General features: G+C 32.0%; 2 protein-coding genes across 2 annotated transcripts; one reads left to right on the top strand and one right to left on the bottom strand.

The window, feature by feature from the left end:
* Positions 1 to 3,636, top strand: LOC127239964 (40S ribosomal protein S6-like). Its single transcript, XM_051258364.1, has 6 exons — positions 1 to 100; positions 202 to 266; positions 1,742 to 1,799; positions 1,892 to 2,000; positions 2,087 to 2,359; positions 3,163 to 3,636. The coding sequence occupies exons 1-6, from the start codon at positions 95 to 97 to the stop codon at positions 3,399 to 3,401; spliced, it is 750 nt and encodes a 249-aa protein (XP_051114321.1). The 5' UTR covers positions 1 to 94; the 3' UTR covers positions 3,402 to 3,636.
* A 10,901-nt stretch (positions 3,637 to 14,537) lies between these two features.
* Positions 14,538 to 19,360, bottom strand: LOC127239572 (protein arginine N-methyltransferase PRMT10). The gene is made up of 7 exons (XM_051257783.1): positions 19,118 to 19,360; positions 17,178 to 17,370; positions 16,954 to 17,059; positions 16,143 to 16,332; positions 15,090 to 15,275; positions 14,928 to 15,011; positions 14,538 to 14,843 (listed from the first exon to the last, which is right to left on the bottom strand). Exons 1-7 carry the CDS (start codon positions 19,274 to 19,276, stop codon positions 14,676 to 14,678), a joined length of 1,086 nt encoding a protein of 361 aa, XP_051113740.1. The 5' UTR covers positions 19,277 to 19,360; the 3' UTR covers positions 14,538 to 14,675.

Below are 19,360 nucleotides of genomic sequence, written 5' to 3'. Positions count from 1 at the left end.
CAGTTCCAGAAGCGCAACCCTAATTCAGAGGGCTTGAGCGTTCGGGGCATCGTTGGTGTTGCTGCTGCTTCTCTTGCTCTGCGAATCATCAAAGATGAAGGTCTCTTCCTCTTTCCTCTATGTCTCTTTGAAGTATATATTATTGATTATTATTGTCAGCGATCAAATTTTACTGAGATAATTTGCCTGTATTGAATGCAGTTCAACATAGCGAATCCGACTACTGGTTGTCAGAAGAAGCTTGAAATCGATGATGACCAGAAACTGTATGTTTCTAGATGAATTTAATGCGTCTGATGTTAGAATTAGTATTAATTTGTTGTTGGTGTCGTTTGATTTATTGATCTTTTGCTGCTGAATGAAATCTGTGCTCTCAGGCCTTTGCAGTGTATTGCTTAGCGGAAACATTTTATTTTTGTTGTATAAAGATTGCCTCTTGTGGCGTAGATCAATCCTTTGTGGGGTTTGCTTGTGTTTTCAAAATCTTTTTCACGTAATTTCTATTATTTTTCCGCCATGTCATTTTTTATGTTTCTTTGTTTTATATGTACATATTTTAAGTTTAGTGTATACAGTGACATCTAGGACCATGCTTTCTATTGATTCTTGTATATGGCTTGACAAAGCTTATGTTTTTCTGTTGTGTGATGAGAAGTGGTGTTGTGGCATGCTATTACAGATTTATAGACTTGATCTAGTATCTATTTCCCATGGAGTTCGAGTTTCGTACAACTTTTAATTTGCTTTAAGTGGTGTGATGTGAAGATTCAGCATAATATTTGAAGGACTTCAATTTTACTTAATTTGTATTAAGAAAAGTGAATGTAATTTTAGTCAATTTTAAGAGTTAAATGTATGTTAATGTTGGCCATTCTAACCTTATCAGCAGGCACACGTTTATATCTATAATGTCTTTCCACAAGAGTTTGTGAATATAATCTTGAATGTGCTTTATATAAATTCTTAGGTTTGCTACCTTGTTTATGTATATACGGCTTCTATGTTAATTGTGTTGCAATATCTCATTTGAGTATTTGATTACAAGAGATATACAATACAGCCTTCCTAATAAAATTTTGTTGGTGATTTACTTGATCTTGAATCTTTATGGGCCTGAACATATGGACCTTGTTACTAATATGAAATGCCTTAGTTTGCTGCACACTGAGCCTATGTGAGCAGTTCATGCTTATTTGAAATGTTGGGTTAGTAATTCCAATAGGCCCTTATAAATACTCTTGCAGTCATCTCTTCATTCAGTCATCTCTTTCATTCAGTCATAGACCTTCTTAAGACATGGAATAGTAGGTTAGTTTGTGCACTTTAAAATTGCGACTCAGGTTTTTGTAACACATAGGCCTGTGGGGTGCTAATTGGTACATCCTTGTACCTAGAGTTGGTATTTCCTTGTATCCTTTATTATTGATTGTGTTTGTACAACTGAAGAAATTATCTTGGTGCCAGTGTCAGGATTTGTGAAGTTTCACTGGTTTAGTTTAGCAATGGTTTTACTTTTGTTTATGCTATATTAAGAGTGTGTATATGTTCTAATCCAATCAAGGCTTGTGCCTTTAGTCTCCTTAGTCATCTGCACGCCACTCATTTATACTTGAATCTTGCTTGGCGCATTTACGAGCTATGATTTCCTAGGATCTTGTTATTGTCTTGTCTTGTCATGTCTGTTGCAACTGATTGGTAATGAATTCTTCTGATGTGTTTTCTCCTTTCTGTGTAATTGCAGTCGGGCCTTTTTTGACAAAAGAATTTCCCAGGAAGTTAATGGAGACGCACTGGGTGAGGTATGCATTTTTCTTCCGTAAGAGTATGATTCCACCATTTGTTTAAATAATAGCATGCAATGTCCTCTAACATACTGGAAATTGAACTCCAGGAGTTCAAGGGATATGTGTTCAAGATTATGGGAGGGTGCGATAAACAAGGTTTCCCCATGAAGCAGGGTGTTCTGACCCCAGGTCGTGTTAGGCTCCTGCTGCACAGAGGTATGTGAACTTGTCTTTGCAAACTGTCATAGATGACCGCCTAATTAGTTCCATTTGTAACACAACACGACTGCCTGTTTAAACAGGTACCCCGTGCTTCCGTGGATACGGAAGGAGAAATGGGGAACGCAGAAGAAAGTCAGTTCGTGGATGCATTGTGAGCCAGGACCTCTCTGTACTAAACTTGGTAATAGTGAAGAAGGGGGAAAATGATCTTCCTGGACTAACTGACACCGAGAAGCCAAGAATGAGAGGCCCAAAAAGGGCTTCCAAAATTCGGAAGCTTTTCAACCTTTCCAAGGAAGATGATGTGAGGAAGTATGTCAACACATACCGCCGAACATTCACCACAAAATCTGGTATGTTATGCTACAAGCTCTATCCATTATTGCCACACGTATGTCTCATTTTTTGCTGACATGCCGTTCATTGTGATGTAAAACCATAGTTGTCAATAGCGCGCTATAGCGTCGCAATAGCGGTGTAGCGTAGCAGGACACTCTGCCGCTACGGCCGCCCCGCAATTCCGCATTTACGCAATAGTGGCATAGCGGCCTGTAGCGACACTCCGCTACGCTATGCTACACCGCTATTGTAGCTCATTGGGTTATTTTTTAACACATAAATAATTGAAATCTAACTTTACCTTATAAAATGTACATTTTTTTATTATAATATAGATGAAAAAGAAAGTAATATTTATCTTAAATTTTAGATTCATTCTAAGAAAAGAAACAAATTAAAAAGCTAAAAGTTCCAAGACTTGGTTTATATCAAGTATAACTTAAATTTGTTAGATCATTACGGTAGCAATGATGTGCAATCCTATTGTTTTGATCGATATTATGACTCTAATGAGTTGTTAATTAGAGAAGTTGATAATTGCCGATAAAAATTTGTCTAGGAGAGTTGTTGTTGATGCTTTCTATAGTACTATGATGCAAACATCAATACATCAATGAAAAAGAAAGTTATAAGTACTTCTAGCTCTAAAAAGAAAAATGATATTATGTAAGGTGACGAACATACGATCGAATAAACAGATGAGAATATATTATGTATTTTTGTTGTAATGTTGTATATATAATAATTTATATATTTTCTTAAATATTTAAATAGCGGCTATCCCGCTATCCGTGATTGACGACTATGAGTAAAACAGGCAAGAAAGTGAGCAAAGCTCCCAAGATTCAGAGGCTGGTGACTCCGTTGACACTGCAGAGGAAGAGAGCCAGAATTGCCGAGAAAAAGAAGAGGGTTGCCAAGTCCAAGGCTGACGCTGCCGAGTACCAGAAGCTTCTTGCTATGCGATTGAAAGAGCAGCGTGAGAAGCGCAGCGAGAGCTTGGCGAAGAAGAGGTCCAGGCTCTCCCAAGCCTCGAAACCGTCTGTTGCTGCATAAAGCAATTGAGAGGTATGTTGTTCGTTTTTTGACAATGATTTTTGCATGACTGTTGTTCTCTTTATCCTGTTATATTTAGTTAATTGATGAGCTTAACAAACATGCATACTTAGCCGCACCAAATCCATGTTTTGTGTTTTGTTTGTTTTCTTGCTGTGAGGAGACATTGTTTGTTATGTTACCCATTAATATGGTACTCCTTCCTTTTCTCCTACATAAATTGCAATATTTTTTATTTTGGTTTGTTTTCTCACTTCTAATAAAAAAATAAATATAAATGATTTTTTCATTACATCACTTAATTTTTTATTTATTTTATTAATATTATTAACCACCTAAATTTCTGTGTTGGATACCAAGAATGTGTTTCTTTTGATCTGGTTTGAGAAATTTTTTATTTGAGTTTGGTAAATAAAATAATATTTGATGCAAATTTTTTTATACGAGGAAAAAATATATATTTTTTTTAAGAAATGTAGAGTTCAAATAATAAAATATGAAGCACACTTTTGATTGTTTTATGTTTTGATTGTGAGTAGGCCTGTCAATTGGACCTGTTTCTGACTGGATTCGATCTAGAATCGGTATTTTTTTTTTTCGGATTCGGAACCTTATATGGATACTGAGTGCATATCCAGATTTGGATCCGTTTTATATGGTTCCGGATATGGTATTTCTAGTTTCGATCCAGAACCGATTTGGATCCGATTGTTTATGTATATACTATTATTTATTAATCTACTTATATAATTAAATGTTCCATATAAAATGTTAGATGATTTAAATTATTTATTTGGTAGTATAATGACATTGTTAATTAGATAATTTTTTATATTAAATTTATAATATATGTTTATTAAATTTAAATGTTAAATGTTGATTTATTTTTGTAAATATTGATAGATTTTATACATGATCCGAACTTGAATTCAAACATAATTTATTGAATACTAGACCCGAATCCGAACCGGATTGGAACCTGCGGGACCAGATCCGGTCACTATTTTTTAAGTTTCGACGGATCCGAATCCGGAGACACTAATGAGTGGTCGGATCCAGATTTGGAATTTCAAGATCTGGACCGGATCTGTCCCATTGACAGGCTTAATTGTGAGGTATAAAAATTATATAGGCAATATAAAATAATGAATATGTAATATATTAATTTAAAAAAAAAAAACAGTGTTGATATTTTCGACAAAAAGATAACACTAATGTTCGAACAGACGTGGATAGAAAATAACTTGTTTTCTTGCGATAACTTCCCGTGTTCCCTAGCATCAGTAAGCAACCCACAATGGGGTTCTTAGACCATCAGCATTGGGGACTTCTCTAAACCCCCGGGTCAACATTTAAGTAAAAGATAAGAGAAAATAAAATTTGTGTAAATAAATTTATTTGATGCGGGTATAAAATAGAATAAAATTTTCCAGATAACATGATAGAAAGAAAATATAACGTAGAAGAAAAAAGAGGGAAAAAAAAAATGCCCATACTGAGTTTAATTGATGTGAATGTTCTTAGACCATCAGCAACGGGAGGCTCTTCCAACCTAGCACCCCATCACCATTTAGTAAAAAAAAATAAAAAAAAATCCTCTAACACTAACACCAAGAACCGCACTATTTAATAAATAGTACTCCCTTCATCTTATAATTATAGTTTTAATTGGGTTGGACACGAGATTTAAAGAATATTGATATTATATTGGTAGTCAGTAAAAATGATAGATAAAAGACTTTTTTGCCATTGTGAGTGTATTAGTGTAAAAAGTAGTGGCAATTGTGTAATAAAAATAAAAAAGTAGGGGTAGTTTTATGGTGATATGGTTATTTATAGAAATAAGACTATTGTTTTGGGACAGACAAAAATGATAAACAAGACTATTGTATCGGGACGGAGGTAGTATTAAAATTATATATATATAAGTTTGTTTGATTTAAAGATTATATTTAAATTTATTATATAAAATTTTATTTATTATTTTTAATAATAGAAATTTTAAATATATTCTTATTTTTATTTTAAATAGTTTTTAATGAATATTTTATAAAACATTTAATTTGATATCTACTATTAATTTAATTATAATTATTTCTTAAAAGAAATATAATTTTATTAACCTATCGTATAACTTAATTAAAATTACACACAATACAAATAAAAATAAAAATACATAAAAATGTTTATAAATTTAAAAATAAACTTACATGACTTAATTAAAATTATACACAATAAAAATATTAATTGAAAATGCATAAAACTATTCATAAATTTAAATGCAAACTTACGCGACCTAATTAAAATTGCAGACAATACATATCATAATAAAAAATACATGAAAAAATACTAATAAATTTGAATGCAAACTTACAGAAAGCATTCACGTGCCAATCTTTCTTTCACTCATTTTTCAAAATCAATCAGATTATCATCACCTTTGGTCGTTAACATTATGAGCATCTTCATCTTATTTAAAGTAAGTTGTAGTTGTTTAGCATCCCGATCAATCTTCCTCGTTGTTTTGTCCAATCTTTTAGCTTTCAGAAGTGCTTCTATTTTCTGGGGTTGTTGCTTCAAACTTTGCTCATTGACTGTTGCCATATATTTCATACTTGAGCTAAATTTGCTGCTTTCTTCGTAAAATTTTTCAAATTTTTCATATTTTTCAGTAGGATTTGAATTGAATTCCTCGTTTTGCACCTGTTTCCCCCTCTTCTTACTTGCTTTAATACCAGGGGGACGAGTATGAGGAGTTGGTCATCCACATCAAAGTATGGTGTCGCCGGACATAAACTTGAGTAACTACCATCTTCACTTGTTTTTGTTCGCTTTGAACTTTCACCATTGTTATGAGATGATTCGCAGTAACTGGCCTTCCATTTGGGCTCATTTATGAGTATACGCCAAGCATCTTCATGGACGAAGCCTTTCTTCTCAGAGTCATTTCAATATATCTTATTTGCTACATTGAGGACATAATTTCTTGCTTGTCCACTGCATATGTTTCGATTAGCCTCTTCATAACACCCAACAGACTTTTGCACAACCTTACATATTTTACTCCAACGATTATTACATTGAGTAATACCTCTGTTCGTTGCACTTTCGAGTTTGTTCTCCATGTAATACGATGCTATTCTTTTCCAGAAAGCACTACTTGGTTGGTCAGTATTGGTTACGGCATCCTTACTTGTGTTTAGTCATGCACTGATTAGAAGTTTGTCTTCGGTCCAGCTCCACACCTTCCTCGTATCTTTATCTTTTGTATTATTAGAAACATCATCATCTGCTAAATTGATAGGTGTGCAGTATTGTGGGGTGTCCATTGCTTCAGTGGCTTGCATCATGAATTGAGGAGATGATGAACTTTCGAATGCTTGAAAATTTGGAGGATAGAAGTTTGGAGGAATTTGATAATATGGTGGAGGATTGAATGGTTGAAATGAGAGATTAGATGTAGGGAACATTGGTTGATTTCCTAACATATTCATAAAACTTGGAAATCGAAAAGAATTTTGGGGGATCTTGAGAGCTGTATGAATTTGAGAGTTGGGATCCATTCGTGGGAAATTCAGGAGAAATATAGAAAGAAGATTATAAGGAGATGGTGTAGATGATATGAAGTGAGTATGTAGTGTATTTATAGTAAACATTGCAACGACTATATTTCTCAACGACTATATTCCCAACGACTATATTCCCAACAACTAGTTTTTTTTTTTTTTATTTATATAGATGTTACCAATTTATTTACACAATAGTTCAACCTTTCATATTTTAAAACACTTTTATTTTTCTCCCAAAATAATGTCAACTCCATCATTATCATCCGACGAAGACTTGGAAAATATGTGTCAATTGGCAAAAACATATGCTCAATAGTATCAAGAGATTGAGCACATCAATAATGAAGATGAGGGAAGCTCGCGGCAACGTCGACGGAGAACATACATAGAGAGGAATCATGAAGATGGCCATACTCGATTATTCAATGATTATTTTTCTGATAACCCAGTGTATCCAAGTTCTTATTTTTGTTGTAGGTTCCGAATGAGAAAACATGTCTTTCTTAGCATTGTAGATTGCCTTTCCAACAAAATGGAGTTCTTTCAGCAACGGCGTGATGCTACAAGAAGAGATGGATTGTCAGCATTACAAAAATGCACAGCAGCTATTGATACTTTTGATGAATATCTTCGTCTTGAGAGAGCACCGCAATGGCATGTTTAAAGCAATTTTTTGAAGGGATATGTTCCCTATTTGGTGAGAAATACCTACGACGACCAAATTCTGCTGATATACAATAATTATTATTTATTGCAGAGACACGTGGTTTTCCAGGCATGCTAGGAAGTATTGATTGTATGTGCCGGGAATGAAAAAATTGTCCGGCTGCTTGGAAATGGCAATTTGAATGTAGAGATCATGACAAACCTACATTTATATTGGAAGTTGTAGCATCATACGATCTATGGATTTGGTATGCATTTTCTGGCACATCAGGTTCATGCAATGATATTGATGTACTTGATCGATCTCCGGTATTTGATGACGTTTTGAATGGGAGAGGTCCATAGGTTTTTTGTTATCAACGGTCATCAATATAATATGAGATATTATCTTACTGATGGAATTTACCCTCCACGGGCAACATTTGTTCAATCAATTCGTCTGCCTCAAGGTTATAAAGCACAATTATTTGTGCAACATCAAGAAGCGGTTAAAAAAGATGTGGAGCGTGCCCTTGGCGTATTACAAGCTCGGTTTGCCTTCATTAAAACTCCATCACTTATTTGGGATATTATTTTACTAGGTAAAATAATAAAAGCATGCATCATATTGCATAATATGATTATAGAAGATGAAAGAGACACTTACATGCATTATTATGATACATCTCAATATGATCAAGTGGAGACAAGTGCTAACTCGAATTAGTCATACAACAATACGAAACATACAACTATGGAGCAATACCTACGGAATAGAATGCGACTCCGAGCTAGGGAAACACACCATCAACTCAAAGCGAATTTAGTTGAACACATTTGGGATAAGCTTGGTCAATCGGCTAATTAATTTATTTCAAAAAATATATTGTAATATTATGTATTTTTTATTTATTAAATTTGAGTTTGAACTTTAATTATTATGCAAGTATGAAATTATTACTTTTATTTATTTTATTTATTTATGCTAAATAATTGTTTTATTTTTATTAAATATTATAAGAATAAAATATGATTGAAAAATATAATTTTATTTTATAAATATATAAAATATTTAATGAGGTGGAAAAAATAGAGATTTTAAAAGGTTCTTTGACGAGAATATAAAATATGATTAGAGTTCTTCGTGACGTGGAGGAGAGAGAAGCTGACGTGGCGCAAGAAAGAGAATGAGAAGAAACCAAAATGATTTAGTGCTGCAGAGAAAAACCCAACAAAACATTTCTATTTTTTTTTTGCATTTATTTATAACAATTTTATTTATTTTTTATATTTTTGTATTATACATAAAATTTTATTATATATAAAATGATATATATTGATATATTTTTATTTAAATTTATTTTTAAAAATAAATTATATTGAAATAAAAATAAATATATAGATATAATATTTTGGTGAGATAGAAGAAAGAGACGGTGATGTGAAAGTATGGAGAAAATTTTAAATATGTACAATGCATATTATATAAGAACTTTCTTATACTTTTTCTTTCTGTCACGTTATGCCACATCAGCCTTAAAAACTCATAAAATATTCTATTGGAAATTTTGGCCGTTCGAGACTTAACCCGATAAGTCACTCGATAAATAATTAGTTGGCCCACTCTGTAGCTCGATCCACTAAATCAATCTAACCATTTAATCCTAACCCAATCCATTTACCTAAACCCACGTTACTCTTAAATAAAATTTGTTTGGTGGTGGTTTTGGTTGTAACCGTGAGTCGGTTTTCTATAGAGAGAGTTAGACCGAAAGGGTTTCTATCATCCAAATTAGAGAGATGGTGAGATTCCGCGGGTTTTCCGGTGAGTGATTCCGATGAGAGTCGAACTTTTCCGATGGCCAATTCCGGTGGACGTCGAGGCTTGGTGTGAAGATGCCGACCTCCACCACCTTGAGGCGTGGTTACCTCGGGCCAATATTGCACCAAGGATCTGAGCCGAAGTCCGCTGTCCTTCTCGCCGGTGAAAGATCGGAGAAGTTACAGTCGCCGGAAGCAACGCAAGCTGTCGCCGGAGTTGGGGCCGTTCGGAAGAGGCGCGTTGTGCGCCGGAGCAGACTGTAGAGCCATGGCTGCCGCTGGAGTCGCCGAAGGAGAACTGTCGCCGGAGGATGCTGTCGAGTTGGAGTCACCGCCGTTGTCGATCGATTTTTTGCTCAACGAAAGATGAAGCTGTGAAATTCTGGAACGAAGAAGATGAACAGGGAGATTTCCATTTCAATCCATTCTTTGGCTCTGTTTGTTTGTGTTTGTTTTCTAATTCCAGTTTATGCCTTTTGTTTTAATATATCATAAATTTCATTTCGATTTCGGTGGTATAATGATTTGGGTTTATTCGATTTAATTCTTTTTCATTTCGATTCGGTTTAATTTAATTTAGATTTATTCAAATTTTGCTTCCGACACTAATTGATTCGTATTTTGCATACAAAATTTGTTCAATAAATTCAAAGATTCGAGAATAAATTCACAAACATATTCAATCAGTTCTTATCTTATATTGTATAATCCAAAATAAAGTTGTTAAAACTTCTCTCCCTTCCACATTAATAAATTTATTATTTTACTTAATACAAATTTTATATAATATAAATTTGTGTTATATATTAATATAATAATATTGGTAAGTAGATATGTATAGTTATATATTATTAAGTATATAAATATAGATGTATGTATATATATATATATAAAAGTGAGTGCAATGTAAGGAGGCAAGAGAGAAAGAGAATGAATTTTTGTTCACTTCATTTTCATCATCAATCACACACACATATATAGTACCGTTAATTATTATTACAGTACACGTCCTAACGAGGTGTACAAAATGCATCCATATATATTAATATGTACATACGTAGGTAGATGCAACGTATGTAATATGTATATAACAATTTGTATAAAATTTTGCATTTAATAAAAAAACTATAATATTCTATATTTCTGTTTAAGTAATACAATATTTTAATTTTATAAAATAAACATAAATTTTATTTTTAAAAATTAAAAAATTAAACAATAATTATACATAATATATAATTAACAATTTTTTTATTTTTCTATTTGGTTCGTCCCTTAACAATCTATTCATTTTTTTTAAAAGTAATTGTATATACTTAATTTTACAATTATCTTTCCAATTAATAATATATTATGTCATTAGGGTTAATTTAGTATTTTTACTATATTTTAATATAATATTAATATTTCTATAATTTCGTATAAAAATTATATAGATAAATAGATATGGGAGGAATAAATTATTAAATATAATATATAAAATAAAATTAAAAAGTATATATTTTCTCTTCCCACGTGGAGGAAAGAGGAAGATAAGACAACGGTCGACTCATACCGAATTTCTTCTCATTCTGTTTTATGTGTCACGTAGACGTTTCTCTCTCCTCCACGTTACATTACAAAGAAATATTTTTACATTGACATTAAAAAAAACTTTTTAAAATCTCTATTTTTTTTTTTACTTTATTAAATATTTTATATATTTATAAAATAAAATTATATTTTTTTCATCATATTTTATTTTTATAATATTTAATAAAAATAAAAAAATTACTTAGCATAAATAAATAAAACAAATAAAAATAATAATTTTACAGTCGCATAATAAGTATTGTTTAAACTCAAATTTATGACTATTTTTATATATTTTTAATTAATATTTGTATTGTTCATAATTTTAATTAAGTCGCGTAAATTCGTATTCAAATTTATAAATATTTTTTTATGTATTTTTAATTAATATTTGTATTATGAGTAATTTTAATTAAATCATATAAATTTACTTTTAAATTTATGAATGTTTTCATGTATTTATATTTATTATTTGTATTGTTTATAATTTTAATTAAATAAATTATATAATTGAATCAAAAGATATCTAATCGAATATATTACAAAAATATTCATTAAAAGATTATGTAAAATATAAAAATAATATATTAGAAATTATAATTATTAAAAATATTATTTTAATAAAAACATAAATATTAAATAAAATGTCATATTACAAAATTTGAATATAATATTTTAATAGAAAATTTTCAAACCGTACGTATCATATAGTAATATATATTATTAATATAATTTTTATATGAAATTAAATATAATATTTATTAAAGGATAAAAACCGACATATCTGGCGGCTTAGCCTATAATTTTTATATGAATTTAAATATAATATTTATTAAAGGATAACTTTTTAAAATTTTGTTATTTGGTTTCTGTATTTAAAAAAAATATTATTTAAATATATTTTTTTTTCCATAAAATATTCCATCAAATATTATTTTATATCAATTCAAATAATTTTTTTTTTTCGAACTCATTAAAAGAAACACACCCTAAATGCTGACAGGAGGTGCTAGGATGGATGCGCCTAGTTGCGATGGCCTTATATTTTACTCTATCCGTTCCACATAATTTGTCTCTCCCACATAATTTGTCTCTCCCACATAACTTGTCCTTTCTATTTTTGGAAATATAATTATACATTTTAATCGCATTTTAAATTTTAAATTTGATAATTTTTTTAATTTTAGTTAAACTATTTACTTATCTTAATCTTAATCTATAATTATTTTTACTAATACACTTTTTAATTATTTACTAATTATATTTTACCTAAATTTCCGTATTTATAGTAATAGTCTCATATTTTCTGGGACCGATGGAGTACTTATTTATTTCTTTATAAAAAATATATGATGGGTGTGTTTGTTTGGGGGTTTGGATTTTGGATTGGGATTTGAATAGTAAAAATTTTGAATTTGAATAGTTGTATGATGTGATATAAATAGGGTTTGATGTGATGTTTTGAATGTAAAATTGATTTTTAGTATAATATAAAAAATGAAAAATAAGTGTTTGATGTGATGTTTTTGAGGAGAAAAAATTGGATGAACAGTAGAAATCTTCCAAAATCCTTCAAACAAACACACTCGATGTGGCTTGTCACATTAACCGTTCTCTTCCGATTTGGATGACAACGGTTTTTACTTTTCTCTCTCCTCCATGTGGAGGAGAGGGAAAGTAAATTTTTTTTTTAATATTATTGTATATATTTAATATATAATTATAATATTATGGATAATTCTAATTTAATTTTTTTATTTTTAAAATTAATAATAATATTAAGAATAATTAAGAATAATTTAATTATTTAATAATTATATATTTTAAATAAAATTATATTAATTAAATGAATTGGACTACTAACATTGCTTAAAAATTAGTATATAATATTACAAATTTTGTATTGAATACAAAATATTATTTTTTTACATTTCAGTAATAAAAATAATTATAAATTAAAATATAATTATATTCATAAAAAAAACAAATTATTTGAGACGAAAGAGCAGAAGAATAAAAGTTATTAGATCATCTCTAACTCACTGCACAAAAAATAGGAGGGGAGGGGGGGGTTTGCAGATATGCACAGTGTTCCTCCAAAACATGGAGTAACACTGTTACTCCACTCTATTTTTGGAATGGAGTTTTTACGGTGTTTTTTATATTTTTGGTACTTTTTGGATGTATTGTGTAATTTTAATTTTTTAGCGGATGATATATAATTTTATATTTTAAAAAATTGTATGTAATTTTATTTTTTTGAAAAATAATGTATAATTTTATTTTTTAAAAGTGATATAATTTTAGTTTTTGGAAAGTAATATAATTTTATTTTAAAAAAAAATAATGTATAATTTTATTTTTCTAAATTGATATATAATTTTACGGTTGAAAAGTAATATAAATTATGTGTATGGATCTAATGTAAAAATAATTTAAAGTTGGGGTGTAATTTATAAATATGAAAAGTTATATAAAATAATATAAAAGAGGAATATACAGGGAATATACTTTTTTTTAAGTAAAAATTGAAGTTTATGGTTAGAGTAAAATACTGTAGATTAACTGCAAAATAGAGTGGAGGGTTGGAGATGGCTCACGGGAGATACAATGAATTACAGACATGATCATTACGCTTCAACCAAGTGAATGCACCTTGCCCAATGTTCAATGAATAGCCTTCGTCATCAAACCAAATCATTCCTCCTAAGAGTTGGAACCAATTGAGGCATACAAGATACGATAATAACATGTTTTAATCTTAATCAATGCCATTTAAAAGTCAATGGAAAAGCTTTCGAGCACACAATTAGAGCTACCAAAAATAAGTACCATCCGAAAATTTGATTCGAGCATCGGATTTGGGCTTTAAAGCTAGGCCCGAAATAAGTTTGTCTACCGTAACTTTCATTGCTTTGCTCTCTATTCAATTTCAAATGGCTTAAAGGCCAAACTGCAAGATATCACATTTATCCCATACACACTTAAGAATAGTAACCAAAGAATACGACATTACTGAAAATAATAATAATCAAACTAAAATAAATAAAATAATCAAACTCCAAACAATAATTTATTGGTCTAATTTTTTGCTTAAACAATAATTCTCCCTCCGTTAATGTAATGACATTTTTACTTTTATTTTTTGATGTAAAAATAATAATATGATGTAAAATAAAAATATTAGTACAAAAAAGTAAAGTATTTAATGAAATATTTACTTATCTCAAAAAAAAATATATATACTTTCTAACTGGACGAAAAGAATACGATATTTTATGGTTCTTGAAAAAAAAAAAAAAAAAAAAAGAAGTAAAGAAAAGAAACGTTCGAAACCAAAATCGAAAAAAAAAAAAACCTAAAATTTGTTATATTTTAGAGCCGCATCATACACATGGGTTAATATGGATAAATACATACATACATACATACATACATATTGCCGAAATGTCCTGTCCATTCATCTAAAGGTGGGGTTGTTCGATAATTTCAAAAGTTCCATTCAACTAAAACAAACATCTCAGACGAATTAAAATTCAATATTTTTTTTTTATAACTTATAAATAGATAAATACATATATATGTGTGTATCAGTAAAAAGGAAACTAGCATTTCTAAAACATCATAGTTGATGCATTGGTGACTTACTTAGTTGATGCCTTCTCGATCACTCTATGTAGAACTTTTTCTGAGAAGTCCTAACCGACTGCCGTCGTATCTCGTACTTGATGTCTACCTCCATCAGCCGATGATTCTCCTTCGACCGACTCATGGAGAACTGAATCGTCAAATCATCCGCAACCTGAACTCGCTCAGGCCGATCAAGAATGAACACCTACAACAACAATACCGAAACCAGTCATAAAGAAGTCCACATCAAGCAGAGAATCGACGCACAGAAGAAGAAAGCCGAACAAACCTGCTGTCCCCAGTGTGTCCCGGCATCTTCACTTGGAGCAGTTGTCAACTCGACTTCTTTTTGCACTGGATTTTGATCGCTTCCCTAGTTTATACATACATACATGATTCATTATAAGAGCTTCTTACTATCGATGTTCTAGTAGAGGGAATTTGGACTTACTCGAAAATGCACATCGAACCATCCAGCAAAGCCACAGAACCTCAGGTTTTCTTCGCTGATGGACGAGGAAATGCTCGTCGAAATAGTGCGGATATCATCTACATTTACTGTTAAGCAATCTATCTCCTTGATTATTGCCGGTGTCCCAATAATTTGCTTCGGGTGAAGGTTACTCCACGCCGATGTCTAACAAATCCAACAGCGTGAGCTTTTAGTTTTTATAGGTCAGTTCGAAGGGTATTGAGTAGAAATATAACTAACAAGCAGTAAGCCACACAAATGCAAATAACAGAGTCAAAGTGAGCTTTTAGTTTTATCTCACAATTGATGTCCATTTATCATCTGGTTGTTGAGACTGGTGGAAAAATATCAATAGGGATTAAGGGTTTTAGGTAAATTATGAAAAGTAACAATGGTGTAACACTGCAAAGACAAACAGCGATGAACAATATCACAAGTAGAGCTGTTAAACGAGCCGAGCGAGCTTGAGTATTGATTGTTCTAGCTCGGCTCAAACTTGTTAACGGTACAAACTCGGCTCGGCTCGTTAAGAGTTCGAGCTAAAATAGTGGCTCGAGCTCGGCTCATTAGACTCAAATTCAAGCTCGAGCTTGGCTCGTAAGGCTCGAAAAGAATAATGAGTTTTCAAGGATCACCAGATGTGTGCTTTGGCAAAACCCAAATGCTATAGAAAAAACAGGCTCTAAATTGGCACTACATGATCACCGTCACATGCCATGCATAGAGAACTATGATATTACTACTTTCTATTGCTTAACACTACAATACATACATCAACTTTGAGAAATTTCTAGGTCAGCAATAAGGTTGTTCACTATTTGATTTCAAAGCTAGCAGTAGGTAACTTGTGGAATTTAAGTCAATGAAACAAGCACAGGCTTCACAAGATTAGATATATATCCATATACATATTCTAGCAAAGATCAATGGCAGTATCAGACAATTTAGTACTACCACACTTTCAGAACATACATCAGCAGTTTTTTCGAAGGTATGAACATCTAAAAGTAAAAAATGATTCATAATACCAACCTGCAAATAGTATTTTCTTTGCTCATCGTTAAATGGTTTTGTTAGAACACCCATGTCAACGCGGTAATAAGTTTTTGTCTCATCAACAAAACTGCGCCATTCTTCCATCGCTACCTGATAATCACTCACTCTTTGATCTATCAAGCCAGACCTGACAGGTGCCATCCACATCCTGGCATGGCTGGGATACCTGAAAGAGCGAAGCTTAGAGTAATGAACAATGAACAATAAGTGAGCACCTCAAAATCACGCATGACCGGAACGCGAAACTAAATTCAACATGTTTTAACTCGTATTGATGAGGCATAATGTCCTATATTCATTTACGAAATAATAATCTACTGGTTTATTCAGTTTATGATTGAAATTAACATCGTAAGGACTTGGGAAAACATATATACAGAACCGATAACTTCCATGATCAATTGTGCACAGTATCAAATTCCAAGCCTTCAACAACTTTGGAGTGCAAATAAAATCTTCAAGGAAATTTTAAACCTTGGACTATTACTATTCAGTGTGGTGATGATTTCAGATTGGGGAACCAACTAATTATGAGGGGCATGCAATCTGGAACATCGTGCAAAAAGCATAAAGTTTGCATGATCTAATATCATTCCTCCAAAAACCATTTCATGATTTGCATTCACTAAGTTAAAAGCCCACACTAATGATATTGTACTTATTTCACATGTCATGCAACATTACTCTGCGCCATTGCAAGAATACCAAATTCTGAAACTGATGAACTAAAAACAGAAGCTGCAAACTACAAGAAAAACTTAGTCAATCTAAAGGGAATATAACTGACATTACTCCATTTGGTTTCAGCCAGCGATCCCGAGCACATATTACAGAATCAAACATTGATTCACGAAGCAGAAAGTATCCCATCCATTCTGAAATAATTACATCCACTGTCCAGAAATATTAGAGAAAGTGTCAGATCCATAGCATGCATGCAAATTATGCAACTAGCTGAAGTAGAAACATATCTGAGAAAAGAAGTTTCAATGAAAAGGGGAATGCATTCACCTTGTTCTGGCAAAGTAATATCTTCCATCGATCCCTCAATCACTTCAACAACATCCTGAACCCTGTTTGCTTTAACAAGTTCGCGAGCATGGTCAGCCATCTTGGTAGCTTCAACAGCATAAACTTTCCTTGCGCCTGCCTGTGCAGACCATATAGCTAGAATGCCACTTCCGGTTCCTACATCTAGAACAGTCTGAAACACAGATAAAACCAACCCCATTTAATTCCAAATATTTTCCATAAACTATCAAAAAACGGAACTATCTAAATTAATATTTTCTATTAAATTCTTTTGAGGAGCTCTATGTCTTCGGATATAACAAGAAAGGGCATTACATTTCTCTCAGTATCTTGTGAATAATCAAGGTTTCTTCTTACGATAGAACATTAAACCCAGAGATAGAAAACCACTCCAGAATTCTCAAATTACATATTTATTTGGGATCAATATCACATCCAGCCAAATATCTGAAGGGTCCCAACAAAAATAAAATAAATTAAAATAAAGCGTTCACCAAAACATAAAATATATTCATTAATTTAGCAGCACTTGAGTTTTTCAGCAATTCAAATTCGCTGAAAAGCTTTATATATACTTCACCACTCGTGTTGTAATCAAGGTTCAATATATCTGCAACAGAACAAAGCCAACCAAGAATAGCTAACAACAATATCTACCCAATACAAGGTTTTAAATTAATTTATATTATGTAAATGGAATATAACTAATCCAATGCGCTTTACAAAATCATCTACCCAAAATAGAGGTCATTAGGGTATAAACTTATCATTGTAAAAAGAATATTTTTCATGCATGAACTGTCCATCAAACTACTTGAGGATGAACACAAGACATCAATCTACAATGATCACCTACATGATCACTAATGGAGCTATTTCTGAACTTCTACTGCCTGGATTGCTATACCAAAGCATCCCTTTGTTGGCTCTTTGTTTGCATTCACAGCTCCAGTGAACCACTGATTGACAAACACCAAACCATGATCACTAAGTAGAGGCTGATGCTCCAAATAAGAAATCAAACACTGTCAATGACACGCTACTAGAAAAATGCAACCAAATTGCCTAACATTTCACCTTGTAATGCAACAATACTAAAAAATCTTACATTCTAGAACATCACAAAGATGCCTATGCCAACAAGGCCGTAAGGCTCTATTTACTATTCCAATTTTCTTTTCCCTCGAAAAATATCATATCAAACACCCAATTTTTATTTATTTTATTACACTAAAATCTAATTTTACATTCAAAACATCACATCAACACATATTTATATCAAATCAAACAACTATTTCAATTCAAAATTTTACTATTTATAATTAAAACTCAAAACCAAAACACACACCCTCTCACTCTGGTTGGCAAACTAGAACTTCTTTCGTAATAGTTTCTTAGAGCAACTCAAGAGCAATAACTCCAGGTTGGGCGGCACATAAATGCAGTGCGATTCAAGACTCTCTATACTTGAGACATAATCGTCGTCCAGCTACCAGCCACGAAGAAACCCACCAGGTAAAGCCGTAATCACCATACTTGTAGATGATCACAAGCATCTACCTTCTCTAAATTAAGTTGATAGCCTTACACGACTTTCTGAATCCAGCAGTAAAATATATCTGTGTTAAAATCTCAAATGGAGCATATCATTCTTAGACACTTGCGAATGGTTCTGTGGTGGTACAATTATAATCCTACGTTGCATCCGCTTTCAGATGGAACTTTTTCGGCCTCATTAACGCCTCACATTGTAGGTACAACAACAAAACGCAAAAAAAAAAACAAACAAAACAAAAACAAAAGCTGAATATTGAACAAGTGCTAGCCTAAGGCATCACTTCAGAGTGCTTAAACAAGTTTGTCCAGATGCTTCATTCAACAAAGACAGAAGAAGCTCATTATCAGATGAAAGTACGTACCTTTCCTTGGAAATGATGCTTGTTCTCAAAAATGGCATTGAAGTAAGCGTCCATCCGAACGCGGTCGGAGAGCATCTCCTTCTGGTGGTAGATAAATCCATAGGTGCAGAAATAGTTGGCGAAATCAGCCCCCTTGTCGACGGCGGCGCTGCTGCCCATTGCTGAACTAGAAATTGATAGGGAGGGGAGGGAACACACAGAACGCTGGGCTGGAGATTCGTTAGGGCTGATTTGAAGTGAAAC

This window comes from Andrographis paniculata, unplaced genomic scaffold (genome assembly GCF_009805555.1).
Source record: "Andrographis paniculata isolate CXL003 unplaced genomic scaffold, ASM980555v1 Contig78END, whole genome shotgun sequence".
NCBI lineage: Eukaryota > Viridiplantae > Streptophyta > Magnoliopsida > Lamiales > Acanthaceae > Andrographis > Andrographis paniculata.
The sequence above is the reverse complement of the archived record's forward strand: the minus strand, read 5'-3'. Positions and strand labels throughout refer to the sequence as shown.